The sequence below is a fragment of the Loxodonta africana genome, chromosome 18 (genome assembly GCF_030014295.1).
Source record: "Loxodonta africana isolate mLoxAfr1 chromosome 18, mLoxAfr1.hap2, whole genome shotgun sequence".
Taxonomy (NCBI): domain Eukaryota; kingdom Metazoa; phylum Chordata; class Mammalia; order Proboscidea; family Elephantidae; genus Loxodonta; species Loxodonta africana.
The window spans coordinates 28,378,757-28,395,248 of record NC_087359.1 but is presented as its reverse complement, the minus strand read 5'-3'; the positions used below and the strand labels follow the sequence as shown (position 1 = coordinate 28,395,248).

The following is a 16,492-nucleotide window of genomic DNA, read 5'->3' as shown; positions in this document are numbered from 1 at the left end:
ACTTTATATTTCAAAGATAACAATAGCTTGCATGTATAAAGATGCTTTCATCTCTCATTCACTGTTAAAACCAGAGCTTCAAACCGGTTCATTATGGTTCAAAACCCTGCCGAGAATTTGCATTTCTAACAAGTTTCCAGGAGATCCTAATGCTGTTGGTTAGGGACCAATTCTGAGAACCATTAGTAGAGCCATGGTTCTCAAAATTTATCATACATAACAATCACTTGGAGATCTTGTTAAAATGTAGATTCTGATTCAGTATATCTGGGGGTGAAAATGCAAATTATCAGCAGGGGTTCTATCTGAACCGAACTGGTCTGAAGCCCTGGTTTGAAAACGTTGATTTAAGGAAATACAGGAAGGTAGCATGGCATGGTAAACAAAAATTAGGTTATTGCAAGGATTCAGGGAAGCTTGAAGCAGGAAGACTTAGAAGTAGGGCTTTGAAACAGGGCTTTGAATCAGTTCAAACCAGTTCTGTCATGGCCGACAAAGTGAAATCGGGAACAAACCCAAATTTTTAAAGGTGGGTGAACTAGAACAATAACCAGAACAGGAAAAATTATGGGCAGAAGCCCTGGAATGGGAGACTCAGAAGAGGCATCGTGAGCCCTTTTAGAAGCCTGATGTGGGAGATTGGATTATTAGCAGGACTGTGAGAAGTGACACACATTCAGAGTGGTGTGGTCTGCCACCATTTTTGAGCGAGGCACCACTGTTTCTGACTCTGCCAGTCAAGAGATTTGGTTGCTATGCAGTGTGCATGCAGCCCTTGTTTTCTAAGAGGAAGATTAAGTTTCTAGCAGGGCTTCAACCCATGATTTTTCCTGTTCTGGTTCTCCTTCTAGTTCACCCACATTTTAAAACATTCAGGTCTGATTTCGCCTTGTGGGCCATGACTGAACTGGGAAGATCTGGTTTGAAGTCCTGCTTAGAAGTGGAAAACAGAGGGAGAAGGAAGGTGGTACTAGGAAAAATAAAGGGACTGTAGCAGAGTGAAAGGATAGCTAACAGGTGTGACGTGTGTAGCTTAGCGGAACATTCTAAAGACAGCAAATAGAAGTTGGCATTTGATCATTCAGTGCAAACCTCAGCGAAGCACTGTGGGCAGCAGTATAATGTAGCTGATACAATATGAAAAATTACTGTGGAACCATGTGCACAAAGATATGCAGTGACTGGAGGTAGGGGATAGCAGAAAAAGAGGATAAAAAGCCAATCCACAAATTATCTCAATAAAAAATTTGGTGGTATGGGCCAAAAGGAACAAGTGGATTCAACTATACAGTGGAGAAAAAAAAAGGATAGCTTTAGTTCGGTACATGGGAACTTAAGGTCAAAACTTAATGGCACACTGTTGTCACCAGTAGCATCCAGTCTAGTCCTCTGCTTTAAGGGTGGTACCAAGAGATATCCGCATGGATGACCATGGTAATTATGATAGTTCAGGAAGTATCCAGGTTATTTAGTTAAATTGATAGCTTTAATATCCATGAATTTATTAAAAATCTTTGAAGAAAAAGTTTGTTTTGAAGCTATACAACTTCAGAATAATAGATGCCACATCTATCATGGCTATATACAAATTCTTATTTCCTTTTTGTTCTAAAAATGACTCCAGTGTTCAAGGGGCTCACCTAAATTGAGATTTGGTAAATAATATGTTTTCATTATTCATACTTTCCCATGCATCGCAAATTTTGATTCAGGACTTTGAACCGGTTCTTCCAGTTCAGTCATGGCTGACGAGGCAAAATCAGAACAGACCCGAATTTTTTAAATGTGAGTGAACTGAAACGATAACCAGAACAGAAGAAAAAACTACGGGTCGAAGCCCTGCTAGAAACTTAATCTTCCTCTTAAGAAAAAAGGGTAGTTGTACACATTGCATAGCAGTCAAATCTCTTGACCAGCAGAGCTGGGAACAGTGGTGCTCTGTTCAAAGATGGCGACCAACTGCGCCATTTTGAATGTGTGTTACTTTCCACAGTCCTGCCGATAATCCAGTGTCCTGCATCAGGCTCCTGAAAGGGCTTACTACGCCTCTTCTGAGTCTCCCATTAGAGGGCTCCCACCGTAATTTTTCCTGTTCCAGTTATCATTCTGGTTCACCCACGTTTAAAAATTTGGGTCTGTTCTGATTTTGTTTTGTCTGCCATGAGAGAACCAGATCGAACCGGTTCAAAGCCCTGCTTCTAAGTCTTACTCAAGCTTCCCTGAATCCTTGTAGTAATCTCATTTTTATTTCCCATGCCATGGTACTTATTTCCTTAAATCAGGGTTTGGCTGACTTGGCTTGGCTGACCATTACAATCACTTGGAAGATTTAAAAAACACCAATAGCAGACACTCTTTTCAGCAGGGCTTTGAGCCAGTTCATTCCAGTTCGAACCCCTGCTGAGAATTTGCATTTCTGACAAGTTCCCAGGTGATGCTAATGTTGCTGCTGGTTAGGGACTAATTCTGAGAACAGCTAGTAGAGCAGTGGTTCTCAAAATTTGCCGTACCCAAGAGTCACCTGGGGATCTTGTTAAACTGTAGATTCTGATTCAGTATACATGGGGTGGAAATGCAAATTCTCAGCAGGGATTCAAATCGGAACCTACTAGTTCAAAGCCCAGGTTTTAGTTGGTCTGAGGTGTCAAAAGCCCCACAGGGAGTTCTGATGGACAATCAGGGCTGACAACCATTAGTATAAATTGAAGTATGAGCCTTACCTCCTAAGACCTTGCTACTCAAAGTGTGGTCCACGTGCCAGTACCAGTAGCATCGGCATCACCTGGGAGCTTCTTAGAAATGCAGACTCTCAACCCCACCCCCAGAACAAAACAAAACCCATTGCTGTCAAGTCCTGTTCTGACTCACAGTGACCCTATAAGACAGTGTAGAGCTGCCCCATAGTGCTTCCAAGGCTTTACGGAAGCAGACTGCCACATCTTTCTCCTGCAGAGTGCCAGGTGGGGTTGAACCACAGATCTTTCTGTTAGCAGCAGAGTGCTTAACCACTGTACCACCAGGGCTCCCAACCCCACCCCAGACCTACCAAATCAGAGACTGCATTTAACAAGCTCCCACGTGATTCATATATGCTTTGAAGTGTGAGAAGCCTGCTGCGAAACCGTCATTAATTCCCTGCACTTGCTTTCCAACCCGTTGTCAGGACTTCTACCTTTCCTTTTACAAATCTATGCTTGTGCTGGCTTTCAAACCTACTTTCCAGTCTCAGCCTTTACATTTTAAATTTGTGGGTTTAGAGTGTATAGTTTTTGATACATTTCAAGTTCATGTTGTCAAGATTTGTTGTGTTGCCACTATGTTTAAGGAATAATGATGTTCATTACGCAGCTCTTCTCAGACCGGAGGGCTGTGGCCTTCACTTGCCCTCTGCTAGCCTGCTTCCCCAGTGTGTGGCTTTGGCTGTTTTTTCCTTTCTGACTCTCAGCGGAGAACTATTGCACATCTGAGGCTTCAGCAAGAACATTCACTTCCCCTTGGTTCTGACTTCCCGTTAGAGCAAGACAGTTTGTCAGGGCAGCCCTACGTGAGATAAAGTCTGGCTTGGGAAGACTAGAGGAGGCAGCTTGGCAGCTGAACGCACCCCTGAGAGCGGGAAGCCTTCTTCCTGAAGGGCAGGATACAGAGTTTGTGCAGGTCGCGCTTTTTTTTTTTTTTTTTTTTTACTGGGAGTTAGAGGCAATAGAGACGCAAGTAGAAACTTTGACCCAAATTGTTTCTAAGTCCTGAACTCCCATTCAACCCTCAGTCCTGCTCAGCTTATTTGTGATCACATCTTGACATCACTTTGCTCGCCTTTAAGGCTCAGTTTTAAGTCTTCTTAGATGGCACTGGGTGCAAGGGGCTCCCTTTGTTCCTTCATGTTCTCTCTCAGGTTCACCTATGGCTTGACTGGGTGAGTGCAGAAGTGGGGATGGATGTGGTAAGGCTGCTGACCCTGCTCTGAGGTCCCTGACCTCTGGCAGGATGGTGCCATTGCTGGTTGAACTCTATCCTGACATGGTTCTCATGTAAACTGTGGTCATGTGAAGCAAGTGAGATCATCATATCTTAATTTTCAGGGAGTGATTATGGTTGGGAAAGAAGCAGCATATCGACTATCTTTTAAAGTACATATTTATCAACCAGTGTTTTGTTGAGTAGGTAGGTTGCCATCATTCTCCATTCTGACCCCCACTCGGCAGGTGATCTCTGCTGAAATAATTTCCTGCTATTCTTCCCAGCTCTCTGGAGAATTTTATGAGAAAGTATTTACAGATCTCTTTTCTGTTTGGCAGATTATTACAGGAATACCTGTTATTCCTCCTTACCTGGGTCATCACCTATTAAACTGAAGCACCAGGTCTCAGGGCTCCTATGTCACTGAAGCAGAAAAATTACATTGAGCAAATAGTGATTGCCAAGACAGATTGAGGAATGAGGTTTAGCGGAAAGCAGCAGGAGAGCTTATATGTTAAGTAACATGAAGGTGGCTGAGAGCAGAGGGAGTCCTAGGGAAGAGGGGAGGGACGTTTATAGGCCTGCCTGCTTAAAGACCTGTCTCAGGCTTTTTTCTCTTACCTTGCAGACCAGTTCCTCTCCCCACTCTGGGGTGTCCAGGCAGGTGCGGATCAAGGCTTCTCAGTCTGCAGGGGATATAAATACTATCTACCAGCCCTCTGAGCCCAGAAGCAGGCACCTCTCTGTTGGTGAGTATTTCGTCCCTTTTTTTCTTTTCATCTAATTTATCTGTCCACGTTTTAAAAATTTAACAAATATTTGTTGATGGAAAAACAATCATCAAACGTTTACTGACTACTACTCCATATTCTTTCCCTTTGTTTGGGGAGGATAGGTATAGAAATGACTGGGACAGTGTCCTGACCCTCAAGGAGCTTATAATTCCATGATGTAATGACATGATAAAATTCCTTTTAAAGATGCCTGATCTCATCAGACATCTGCTTGAATACCTCTACTGACAGTGGCAGTCTACCCTCATTCTTTTTTTTTTTTCCTTTTGGCTGAGCTACCCTGTTCTTGAGCATTCTTTCCCAAAAGGACTGTGGACTCACGAAGTTAGAAGTCAGATCCGCACTTGAGTTTTGACCTCTAACCTTTTACTTAAGATTCCTGAAGTGTCCTTATGCTTCATGGAAGATGTTGACCAATGAAACTCTTGGAGAGTCAAGCTAAGTTGTCTAGGAAGGGCAGGAGACTGTTGGCATAGCATATACAATTGGCCAACTAGTAAGAAAGCTTTGTAGCTGGTGCCAGGCTTCCCCAGGAAAGGAGTCTAGATCAGGTCTCTGTGTTATACCAGATAGCCCAGTATTAAAATTACACTAGATACCATTTCCTAGAGTCTGGGGAGAATGCCCATTTCTCAAAAATTGCAGAATTTGTATCAGGAGGAAAATCTGGCTTCATCGCACGTTTGTGTTGAGCCTACTGCCCTAATGTTACTGAGACTTGTGCTGCCGCTAGGAAGCCACGTTCATGTAGATAGGATTGCATCAAACTAAACTGCTCTCTGAAGATCCTGAGCTGTGCATTGGACCTGTTGCTGAGCTTGTTTATGAGTGATATACCTCCTTAGGGAGTTGCAGGAAAAGTGTGTTCCTGAGGCACTGACTTTGCTTCATTGAGCAATTTTTGGGACCCAGGCAAGCATTGGTAGTAAGTGTTGTCAAGCTGAAAAATTTTGTGTGTGAGTTTCATATTTCTCTAACATTGTGGGTTATTGGTGGCTATGTTTACAGTAAAGTAGTTGGAAGAGTGCCAGGACCCCAGCAAGGAGACCCTATACAGAGTATCTGTGGCCCTGGAATCCAGGTGGCTTGGAGCTGGGAAGCTGCTGGCTTGGCCTCTGTTCTAGAGCCCTTGTGGAGACTGATGGGTTGGGAGAGGACAGCATTGTTCATGTGTAGAATAAGCAGGGAAGACTGATGTGAGGCAGTGATTGGGCCTCCTGCTTGTAAGTAAGAGCCTGAGTTCTATGTGGAGGCAGGGGCTAAATGCTGGGCCAGTCGAACCCTTTCCCCATATTGTAGGGAGCCATATATGGAATTTTCCTGATGGAGAATGCTGAGGAATAGGAGTTCCATGAAGCCGTTTCTGGTTTTCTGGAGAATGGACAACATACCTGCCCAACACACCTAGATCTTGGTGCCTTCATTCAGCAAGCATTATGTACCAGCTGGACTGCTACACTGGCAGCAGGTATAGGGTGAGGGTGCCGAAGGGAGCACAGAGTCACCAGCTCTGCCCAGGAGTGTAGAAAATCTCTTCCACAGAAGCGGGAACATCAGAGCGGACACAGTAAGGTTTACCGAGCATAGAGATGGGTATTCCAGGCACAGGAAAGAGCACCTGCCCGGCACAGCCACAGAAGAGTGTGGTGGGTTCAGAGAAGCCCAGGTGGTTTGGAAGGTAAGGCTGCTGTGGCAGGAGAAGTGGGCAGAGCCTGCAAGCCTTTCTATAGAGCCGAGAAATGCGAGAGCTTATTTCTAATTGGAGCGATCTGGGAAATACATTCTGGAAGAGGAGCTGTTTGAGAGTTTGTGGAGGATTTCCATAGGCAAAGATAAGAGAAGAGGGTGTTCAGGTTGTTTGTGGAGATGTAATGGAAAGTTCAGGTCCATATTGGCTGATTTATTTGGAGGCGGATGAGAGAAGGCTGAGAAAGGATCCCTGGGGCTACTTTCTGAGGGACCTTGCCTTCTCTACACTGAAAATGTTTGCCCCTTTTTCCGACTTCCATTATAATGCTTATCTTACCTCTGTCCCCATCAAACTGCATTTTTATTCATTCATTTATTCAAGAAATAATTGCCAAAAATATGGGAAGCAAAAAGACAGTGTCCCTATCCCTGTGGACGTTATAAACCTGTGGGAAGACAGACGTTTACTTGTTGTGATGTGATTAATATTTAATTAATATTTAAGTATAAAAGGCGTATTATACTGTGAGAGTGTATAGCAGAGGGTGTGACCTGATCTGGGGTCAGAAAAGCCTTAGGCTCTGATCTGAAGCCTGAGGGTAATTATGGCCAGGGGATACAGGAAGAGAGTTTTCTACAGAGGGAGTTGCATGTGCAAAGGCCTGATGGCGACTGTGATGTGTCTGAGAAACAGAAAGAAGGCAACCAAAACCAAACTCTTTGCTGTAGAGTTGATTCTGACTCATAGTGACGCTATAGGACAAAGTAGAACTGCCCCATAGGGTTTCCAAGGCTGTAATCCTTACAGAAGCAGACTGACACATCTTTCTCCGACGGAGTGGCTGGTGGGTTTGAACTGCTGACCTTTCGGTTAGCAGCTGAGCTCTTAATCACTGCGCCACCAGGGCTCATTAGAAAGCGAGTAAGTTTTTTTTATTTTTTTATTTTTTTAAGTTACCAGCCAGTTTATGGATCCTGATGGCCCAAGACCTGAGAACAAGAACAGAGCTGAGAGCCACTCTGATGGCTCACGTGGGATAAGATGAGGCTGGGGAAGAAGGCACAGCCTCACCTTGTAGACCTCAGTGAAGATTTTGATCCTTATCCTGAAACCAGTGAAAAGCCACTTCAGGGCTTTTTAAGTGAGGAAGAATAGGGGGTGTGATATATTCAGATTTGTGTTTCAGAAAGATCTCTCTGGCTACAACATGGAAAGAGATTGGAAGGAGGCAAGAATGGACACAAGGGAACCATATTAGATTACTGCATTGATTCAGGTGAAAAAAGATGAAAGCTTGGATTAGGCTGGTGACTGTAGTGGAGAGAAGAAAGAGTAGGCTGATTTGAGTGTAATTTGAAAGACATTTAGAAGGTAAAAGTGATAGAACATGGCTTTGTAGTGGTACTCTAAGTGTGGTCTGGGGGCCCTGGGGTGGTTCCTGAGGCCCTTTCAGGGGGTGTGCAAGGTCAAAACTATTTCCATAGTAGTACTAATATGTGATTCTCATTCTCTCGTGACTATACGGTGGAGTTTTCCAGAGTTTACATGCCTCAGGTGATGTCATCACTCTCTCAGCTAATGGAATGTATGCTTGTGTATTATGGTGTTTTAAAACTTTCTGAGTTTTAATTTCTAATACAGGAAACATCAATAGATATAACCCACATAAATGAAAGTTCTTTGGGGTTCTCAATTTTTGAAGTATAAATGGGTTCTAAGACTAAAAGCCTTAAGAACCACTGTGGGATTGGATTGAATTGCAGGGGTTGAGGGAGAGGGAGGTAAGTTACTGATTTTTGAATCCTGATAAATGGCATTGTCTTTCACTAAGACAGGAATGCTGGAGGAGGGCCATGTTTTAGGTACCAGAAGGCACAGGCCTAATGTTTTAGACATGTTGAATTTGAGGTGGCTTTGAAACAACTAAGAGGAGCTATCAAATGGGCAGTTTAGATATACAAGTCTCTAGCTCAGAGGGGAGAAATCAGGGCTAAAGAAAAAAAAAAATTGGAACTGCTCCAATTGAAGCCATGAGCCCAGATGAGAGTGCCTGAGCAGAGACTCTAGAATGAGAAGAGGGCCTGGGACTGCGCCTTAAGAGCCCAAACATTTAGTGGCCAGTTAGGGGAGGATGAGCCTGCAAAAGACACAGGAAAGGAGTAACCAGAGAAGTAGGAGGGAAATGAAGAGAATGTGGGGAGGAGGCCTTCTACGGGGCCAGTGAAGTGAGAAAGAAGGGACCAAGGGTAAGAGATACGAGCTTGTCATTTTTACCCACAAATGTCAGTGTTTGCTATATGCTGGCAGTATAAGGCCACCTGGAAGTAGAAGGAAAGTGAAGAGAGAGGCATCAAGGTTAAAGCATGAGGGACTTAGAGAAGGGCAGTAGAAATGGGGTCAAAGGAGAAGTCGCTGGTTTGTAAGCCTTTGCGGTTTTATGCAGTTTGGCCTTCCCCTCCTCCCCCCACTTCCTCCTCCCCATTCACATTAACACCCTTGAGTATTTAGTGAGACCTGCAGGTCCTTTGTGACCACAGCAGCATTGTCCATGGTAGGAAAAGTGCAAGGAAGCCCAATCCAATCTCAGACGGTTCTGTTTATTTGAAGTTCTTCCTTATTTTGAATTGAAAATCTGCCTTCTCTCACATTACCCATTGACTGTAGTTCTGCTGTCATGAGCAACACAGATAAGCTTTTTCGTATGACACCTTTTCAAATATTTGAAGCCAGCTGTCTTGTTCACCCTTTGTTTTTTCCATCATATTGCTCATACCTTGAATTCCAGTTTTTGTCACGCCAGTTAGTCTGTTAAACTAGTTCAAGCTTAAAAAAACAAAACAGAAAAACTACTAGGTAATGAATTACCCCAAAGGAGAGGCCCCTTGGGGAGATTGCCAGGTAAGGCCAGTGGGATTTCCCTACATGAAAATGCCCTTCCTCACAACTTTGCCTATGGAAATTCTACCCACCTTTGAAGGTGGAGCTCATACACCATTTCTGGACTTGTCTGTGCCACATTCTGACTCCCTTTTGGTCTAGTGCATCCTCTTAAGTGCCTTTGTTCTTACCCCATCTCTCTCCAGGCCTTGCCGCTAGTACCACAGTGAGGCAAGCCAGGTTGCAATCCCTCGGGAGTGGGTAGCTGATGAGTGGAGACCATCAGTTTCAAGGAGTTTGGCAGTGAAAGAAAAAAAGAGGTGGGCTAGTTGCTTCAGGGAGCAGCAGAAACAAGGTCAGGGTATTTTAAGGCTAGAGATCTAAGCGTGTATATGAAAGAGAAGACAAGGAAAAGGAGAGATTGAAGGTGGCGGAGAGGGGCCCATGGGGGAGCTGACTCCTGTGGGGGGTGAATTGGGAGCCCAGGGAGAGGGCTTAAAATACCTTGAGGAGGAGGAGGATGGGAGCCCGTCTTCCTCTGAGAGGAACCCAGTAACCCAGTGCCGTCGAGTCGATTTGGAAGAGGAGGGGAGGAAAATCAAGGCTGAGGGAAAAACAGGAATTTTAAGAGGATGGGATGACTTACAGTGACAACAGGGCAGTAAAAGAGAACTGTGTGTAGTACACATTTCCAGTTCTGGTCCACGTTTGAAAGGCTGGAAACCAGGACTGCAGAGGCGGCGACCAGACCAACAGAACAAAGTGGTCCTCTTCCTTCAGTTCCAAAGGTTTTTTTCCTCCTTGCTTTTAAATTCTTCTGTGATATTAGATGACACCAGAAACTGTTTAATGGTGGGAGCAATGTCAAAATAAAATAGTAATTTTGCAAGTTGAAACATACAAGATGCTTTTGGGTCTTTATGGGCTGAAAATGTTGAATGGCACCATTCAGCACAGCTCAATCTAGCGTTAGCTTTGCAGAATGCATTGGAAAATGATTGGTTAAGATTTTCTACTGAGAAAGAAAGAAGATGTGATTCCTTCCCCTGTCTGCTCCCCAGAAGAGAAAGAGATTGAGCAAAAATAGTTGATGGCCAACAAAAAGCTATCTCTTTGTACTTGCAGTGACCTGCGCGTTAACGCTGGCCCACAGCCCTAGAACTCCCTGTGGAGGCCACTTCCTGACTGCAGCAGCTTCCTGATGAGGAGTCTCCTAGGAGAAAGGCTGGGATTGAGAGCCTATCTTTCAGCTTTGAGTCAGAGTCCAGAGCAAAAGAAGCAGCATACCCTAGGGTGGGAGTTTATCTCTGGCTCTGCTTCTCTGGATTTAGGAGGCTAGGAGAGAGCTGACAGGCTCTAGGAGGAATGCAGAAAGCTGGCAGCTGAAACCCTGGCTTTTGCCTTCAGGATAAAATGGCCTTGCCTTCAAGGGAAATCCTGGGCCACTCTGAACAGATGGCTGCTACTCTGTTCCTTTGCTCTAGCCAGTGCTGAGTTGAGGCCCTTTGGCACCCATAGTCTGATGGGACGCCATGGCACGATGAGGCTAGGATGCCAGGGAAGGGCGTCCCAGAGAACCTGCCGTCCTTGCCTGTGTCTGCCTTCCGAGAGCTCTAGAATAAGCCATGCCTTGTTTTTTTTTTTTTTTTTTTTTTTTTGAATAACACTGTGGTTTGTCCTGTCTGGCCGAAGCTCACTGCTGTCACTGCTGGTAAATATGTAAGCACTTGTGAGTCTGTGACCTGGTATCCTGTCCTGTTCAGCTCCCAGTCTCACTTTTTCTTGACTGCTATTTTGTGCCTCATTGGCTCCCACTTTCTGAAATGAAGATAAAAACAAAACTGAAAATGCTCTGGAGCAGTTCTGCCAGCTCCCGATTTTTCCATTCGCTTCCTCTGATAGCCATTGGTTTGGGGAGACTTCCCTTTCCTGCCCCAAGCTGTGGGCCTGTGCACAATAGCCCCTGGCCCACTGCCCATCAGATAACAAGGCTGGCTCTCTGCAGGCAGCAATGTGTATTGGAAAAAGTGAAAGTCTCTGGCTGGAAATAAAAGCTCAGAACCCTTTGCTATTTTCCCCCAGGCCCTCCTGGTCTGTCCTCCTGGCCTCATGGGAACTAGTCCCATCCCACCTGCAAAACCAGGGGAGAGTTGAGTGGCAGCTGGTGAAGGAGAGAATGAGAGTCAGGTGGTCATGGATATTTTATCCCAGGGATGTCTCTTCCTAGACACTCCATGTACCAGACTGAGGGCAGTTCATCCTGTCTGAGGATAGATTTGACCAATATCTGGGATTTCATCAGTAAGTAAAAGTTTTTCTTTCCATCTAATCTGTCCCTTACATGAGGTATTTTTTATTTGTTCTAGTAAAACATGTAATGCCTTTTCACTCGAGTGTACTGATCAGGGTTCAGTTGCACAGGACAGAATCCATTCTAACCAGTTTCAGGAAGGAGAGATTTAGTGCACATTCTGCTTTTGGAATCACTAGAAGAGTGAAAGAAATGGACTCCAGGTTAAAACACAACAGAACTGGGCTACCAAGGGAACTGCTTCCCTCTTCTGGAATCAGTAAGCCACCAGATCCAGAAGCACACTGCCCTCGCTGTGGTTGGGATCTCCAGAACCATCCTGTGCCTGCTCTGGTCCACACCAGTTACGTGGGGATGCCTGCATGTGTTTGTCTGCTTTGACAAGGCTGGAGACCTGGTGCAGGGCCTCTGCAAATGCTGTGGCTAAAAAACAAAAGCCTTCCATGACTGTCCAGAAAACAACAGGAGCAGCAGAAAGCATGCTAAATCTCACACAAGTATATCTGATTGGCTGAACCTAACAGGAATCTTAGAAATAAAGCTTTTAAGTGATTAGCTTCTGAAGTGCAAGAAAGCTTGCTAGTAGGTTGGAGTGCATCTTCAGTCTAACCTGTTGTATCTGCCACATAGAGTGAAGGAAGTGAATGGATTTCTATTGAGTTCCTACTACGAGGTAGTACTGTGTAGATGCATAGCTGTGCCACCACGTTTATAATTTCCAAAAAGATTATGAGGTAGACAGGTCTCCCTATTTTTGCAGGTAAGGAAATTGAGGTGTTTAAATCACAGGGCTAATGAGTGGCAGAGCCAAATTTGAACCCCATTCATCTAATTCCAAAGCTTAGATTTTTCTCACTACACCCTGTTTGCCTTTCCCAGGTGCTTCTGTTGATTTTACCAACATACAGACTGAATTTCCACAGAACATGTGGAATACCAAAATGGTGGGTAGCCAAGTGGTCCCGGTTATCCAGAGCCAGAAGTGGGGGACAGGCAGCAAAGGGTTAAATAGTGCTGTGTTTTTAGGGGTTGGTAGGGCTTGAGGAAACCAACTTTTTTTCACAGTGGCACTGGAATTTTGTACCACAATGGCAAGGGAAGTGGCCAGGTACATGATTTTCGACATCTGGGACACTGGCAAGTGGAGTAGCTTTTTTATCCTTGGCCCAGGTTTCCTCATACCTCCATCTTGTCATTGCAGGAGAGCCCTCTGTTAGACAGATGCCATTTTGCATTACTGGCCTCCAACTCACAAATGACTACAAACGTGACACCATGTTTCCCCTGTACTATCAAGAAATCACCACCTTAGCCTAACTCCTGCTCCTGGCAGAAAGGCAACCTTGCTTGTAGTGGAGACCCCCATCCTCTTGTATGGGTCACTCACAGGGAGGGAGCGTATGGCCCAGCCAGTTGAGGGAGCAGTCTTGCCTTCTGCCACTGTGTTGAGCCGCAATGCCTGCCCTTTTTGGAAATAATTATGGTCTCAAAAGTGCCTGGGCTGATTTCATTGCTCTGTTAGTTCATGGCACAATATCCCCAAACTTATCCTCAGTGCAGCTTCAGTTTCTGCCAGGGCATAGAAAACTCGGACAGACAGACATTTTTCTTCCATGGGATATTATTTGAGATCATTTGAAATTTGCATGGCTCAGATACCTCTTTACCCCAGAACTGGGATAAAGGCATGAGTGAGGTTGTGAGGCAGGAAACGCAGCAAGATTCTATGCCTGTTTTCAGCAATTTTGTTTCTAGCCTCTGCTCTGGAGTCCATTGGGGGAAGAAGACAGTACTGAGACACATCATTGTCAGTGTTCCTCAAAAGGAGCCTGAGTTCTTGAGCCTCAGCATTCTTGGTGGTAAATGCATTAAAATGTCTTTTGAACAACTGAACTGACCCATACGTTCCCAATGACTGACTTCATGTGGGAGACAGAAGGAGTCAGTTTCTTAAAGAACATTGAAAAGAATAATTTAACCTCCTTCTTAGAAACTGTCTTTCAAAGAGCAACCCTCCCCACCATTCTTTGGCTTTTCAACTAAGATATTTTTCTTCCTTCTGAAGGTTCTTGGAGCAGTGGGAGGAGCCACCCCTGGCTCAGGAAGTTTGACTGAGCACCAGCAGCATGTTAGGCTGCCCTCTCTCCCAGGGTGTTCAGAGAGCCCTGCCTGGCCTCTGCTGGCCTCTCAGTGTAGGGCTTCTACTTTAAAATGGTTAAAATGGAAAATTTGTTGTTCTATACATTTTACTACAATAAAAGTTTAAAAAGAGAGAGAGAGAGGGAAAGGAAGGGCTTGGCAGTTGGTTGTTCCCATCTACCAGGGTAGAATGAGTCAGGTCACCTCAAACCTTCAGCTACGAAACTGGTTCTTTCTTTCTTCCCTAGTCATCCCCCCGGAGCATATTGCCTGGAATTTCATTTCCGTAAACCTTTTTTGTGCTACAGCCCCTGAACTAGACTGGAGAAACCAGTGAGGAAAACAGCCTTCTTTGCTGAAGGATGGTGCTTCTACTCTGTTCCCACGTGTCAGGAATTCTCCCTGGGTGGGAGTCGGGAAGATGTGAGGAGTGCGAGATAAGGGAGTGGACGGTGCTCGTGTTTCTGCTTTTGTACATAACAGGATAAATTTCTCCCTCCAGAACAGGAAAAGGGCTCAGGATAAGAGCCCTATATTTAAGTTTTGGAACAATCAGAAATAGTTGTGTATAGGTATCATCAAAGCTTTTCTGAACCTTCCAATGACTGGGCCTTCTGGTTTGCCTTGTAAGCTTAGAAAGGGAAAAAGATGCAAACTGTTGGCCTCACCTTTCTCTTCTTCTGTGATCATGGAGGGCAACAGTCAGAAAAAGCTCCAAGCTAGGAGTAGGGGGAGACTTATTTTCCCAGATTCAAAATATGTTATGACAAAAAGGCATGGCTTCGTGACCCATAAAGTGTTTCTGCACACCTTATGTCATTTGGTGAGATTAGAATGATAAACTACTCCATCTTACCAGGACAGAATAGAACTGCCCCATAGGGTTTCTAAGGCTGTAAATCTTTATGGAAGCAGACAGCCACAGAGTGGCTGGTGGATTCAAACTCCCAGCCTTTCGGTTAGCAGCGCAGTGCTTAATCACTGAGCCACCAGGGCTCCTTAATGTGAAAGTGCCAAGTAAATTGGCTTTGTTGATAAGAGGCATTCCTGTCGTAACTGTAAAATAGAGATAATCCCTGCTTCCTAAAACTGTGTTGTATTTCTCTTGGGAAATATAAAGCTTGAGTCTTGGTTTCCTCCCATGTTGAGTAAAGCAGATACTTTCCCTCAGGATTGATGAAAGGATTTGGTGAAGTAACAAATGTACAAATACCTTGCAGAATGCCTTGCACTTAGGAAGCACCTAGAAAATGTTTGCCAAATCTCTTTGTAGGGATGTTGAAAATCAAATGAGGTAATTACTATGAACATCCAACTAAACGTAAAGCACTACATCAATGCAAGATAGGATTATTACTCATGATGGCCAGGAAGGGTGGGATTGGGAGAGATGGAGGAAGCAGCCTCTTATTCCTGGCCAGACCTTCAAGGGGACCTTCTTACCTGACAGAGGTAGAGACAGGTAAGGGAGACACTGACTAGAGGAACAGGGCAGCAGAGAGAGATGGAGTGAGATGTGTAGATCCAGTTGCCTTCCCCTGGGTCCCAGTTTCAAAATGCTGGGACCCATAGCTCAAGAAGACTAGGCTGATGCATTGACCATTTCCTAGGTTCTTCCTAGGATGGGAGGAAGTAGCGAGGAATGACACTGATGCTCAAGAGGGGGGAAGGAATTAGGGAGGAGTGACGTTGTTAAGGGATGATTACATTCAAAAATTCAAAAAAAAATTTTTTTTTTAAATTGGTCTGATTCCCAACTTAAATTAATTTAAGAGGATTTATTCTGGTTTGTGTTTGTTCCAAGGTTCTTGGCCATATATACTGTAGTGCCTGCTCCATCTCTAGAGTTAGCTTCTGATTAGAAAGGGACTTTGTCTGCCTCGGGGAGCTGGGCTTTCATGGCTGTGGCCCATCAGAGTCTCATCCCTGACCTCTAGGGCCTGGTGTCTCTGAGCCAGCCCTGTACCTGCTTTTCTCTCTCTGGCTATGTGTCCTGGGCTCTGTTCTCAAAAACCTTGTTTCTATGCTGCAGGCTCCCAGAACCCTGGCCGAAGCTCGCCTCCCCCTGGCTATGTGCCTGAGCGGCAGCAGCACATTGCCCGGCAGGGGTCCTACACCAGCATCAACAGTGAGGGGGAGTTCATCCCAGAGACCAGCGAGCAGTGCGTGAGTATGGGGGACCAGGCTGTGACCATGGAGTATGTCAGACCAGCGTGACAACGGGGGTTTCTCTGTGGGCATGGTGCAGAGGCGAGGGGCTTGAACCCCATCTGGTGGCTCTTTATAAACCAGGCCTGCCTAAATATGGATCATTCCTTTCTAGGAGCCCCTTTTAAAAGGGGCCAATATCAATTCCTGCCAAGGACAGGATCTAAACTACCGAGTCACCTTGGTGTTGGATAAGCACTTGACAAGTTTTTCTTCTTCTGTGGTCCTCTTGCTGGTTCCCCTGCAGAACACCACTCTGCTATTTGTATACTTCCTTATACCCGTCCATCTTCATTTCAGCAGAATTTTAGCGTATGACCAACCCTAAATGGACGGAGTTTGTTTTCCATTGGCTATATTTTACTTTTGCTATTTCTTGATGATAAGTAGGGAATAAACAATATCCAAATTACACTGTGAAATTTGTTACTTTGGATGAACTTTTATGATGGTAAACAGCTGTATTATTTATCTATTGCTGTGATAAATTACCACAGATTTAGCTGCTTAAAACAA

At 44.8% G+C, this 16,492-nt stretch overlaps 1 protein-coding gene across 7 annotated transcripts in view; it reads left to right on the top strand.

Moving 5' to 3' along the window:
• The window catches only part of MAP3K3 (mitogen-activated protein kinase kinase kinase 3), a 60,577-nt gene that overhangs the window by 31,693 nt on the left and 12,392 nt on the right, over positions 1-16,492 (top strand). For all 7 annotated transcript variants that reach the window (XM_064270940.1, XM_010594560.3, XM_010594559.3 and 4 more), the window contains 2 exons: positions 4,586-4,706; positions 15,801-15,934. In XM_064270940.1, the coding sequence (XP_064127010.1) occupies positions 4,586-4,706; positions 15,801-15,934 (255 nt within the window). The remainder of the gene's footprint in view (positions 1-4,585; positions 4,707-15,800; positions 15,935-16,492) is intronic.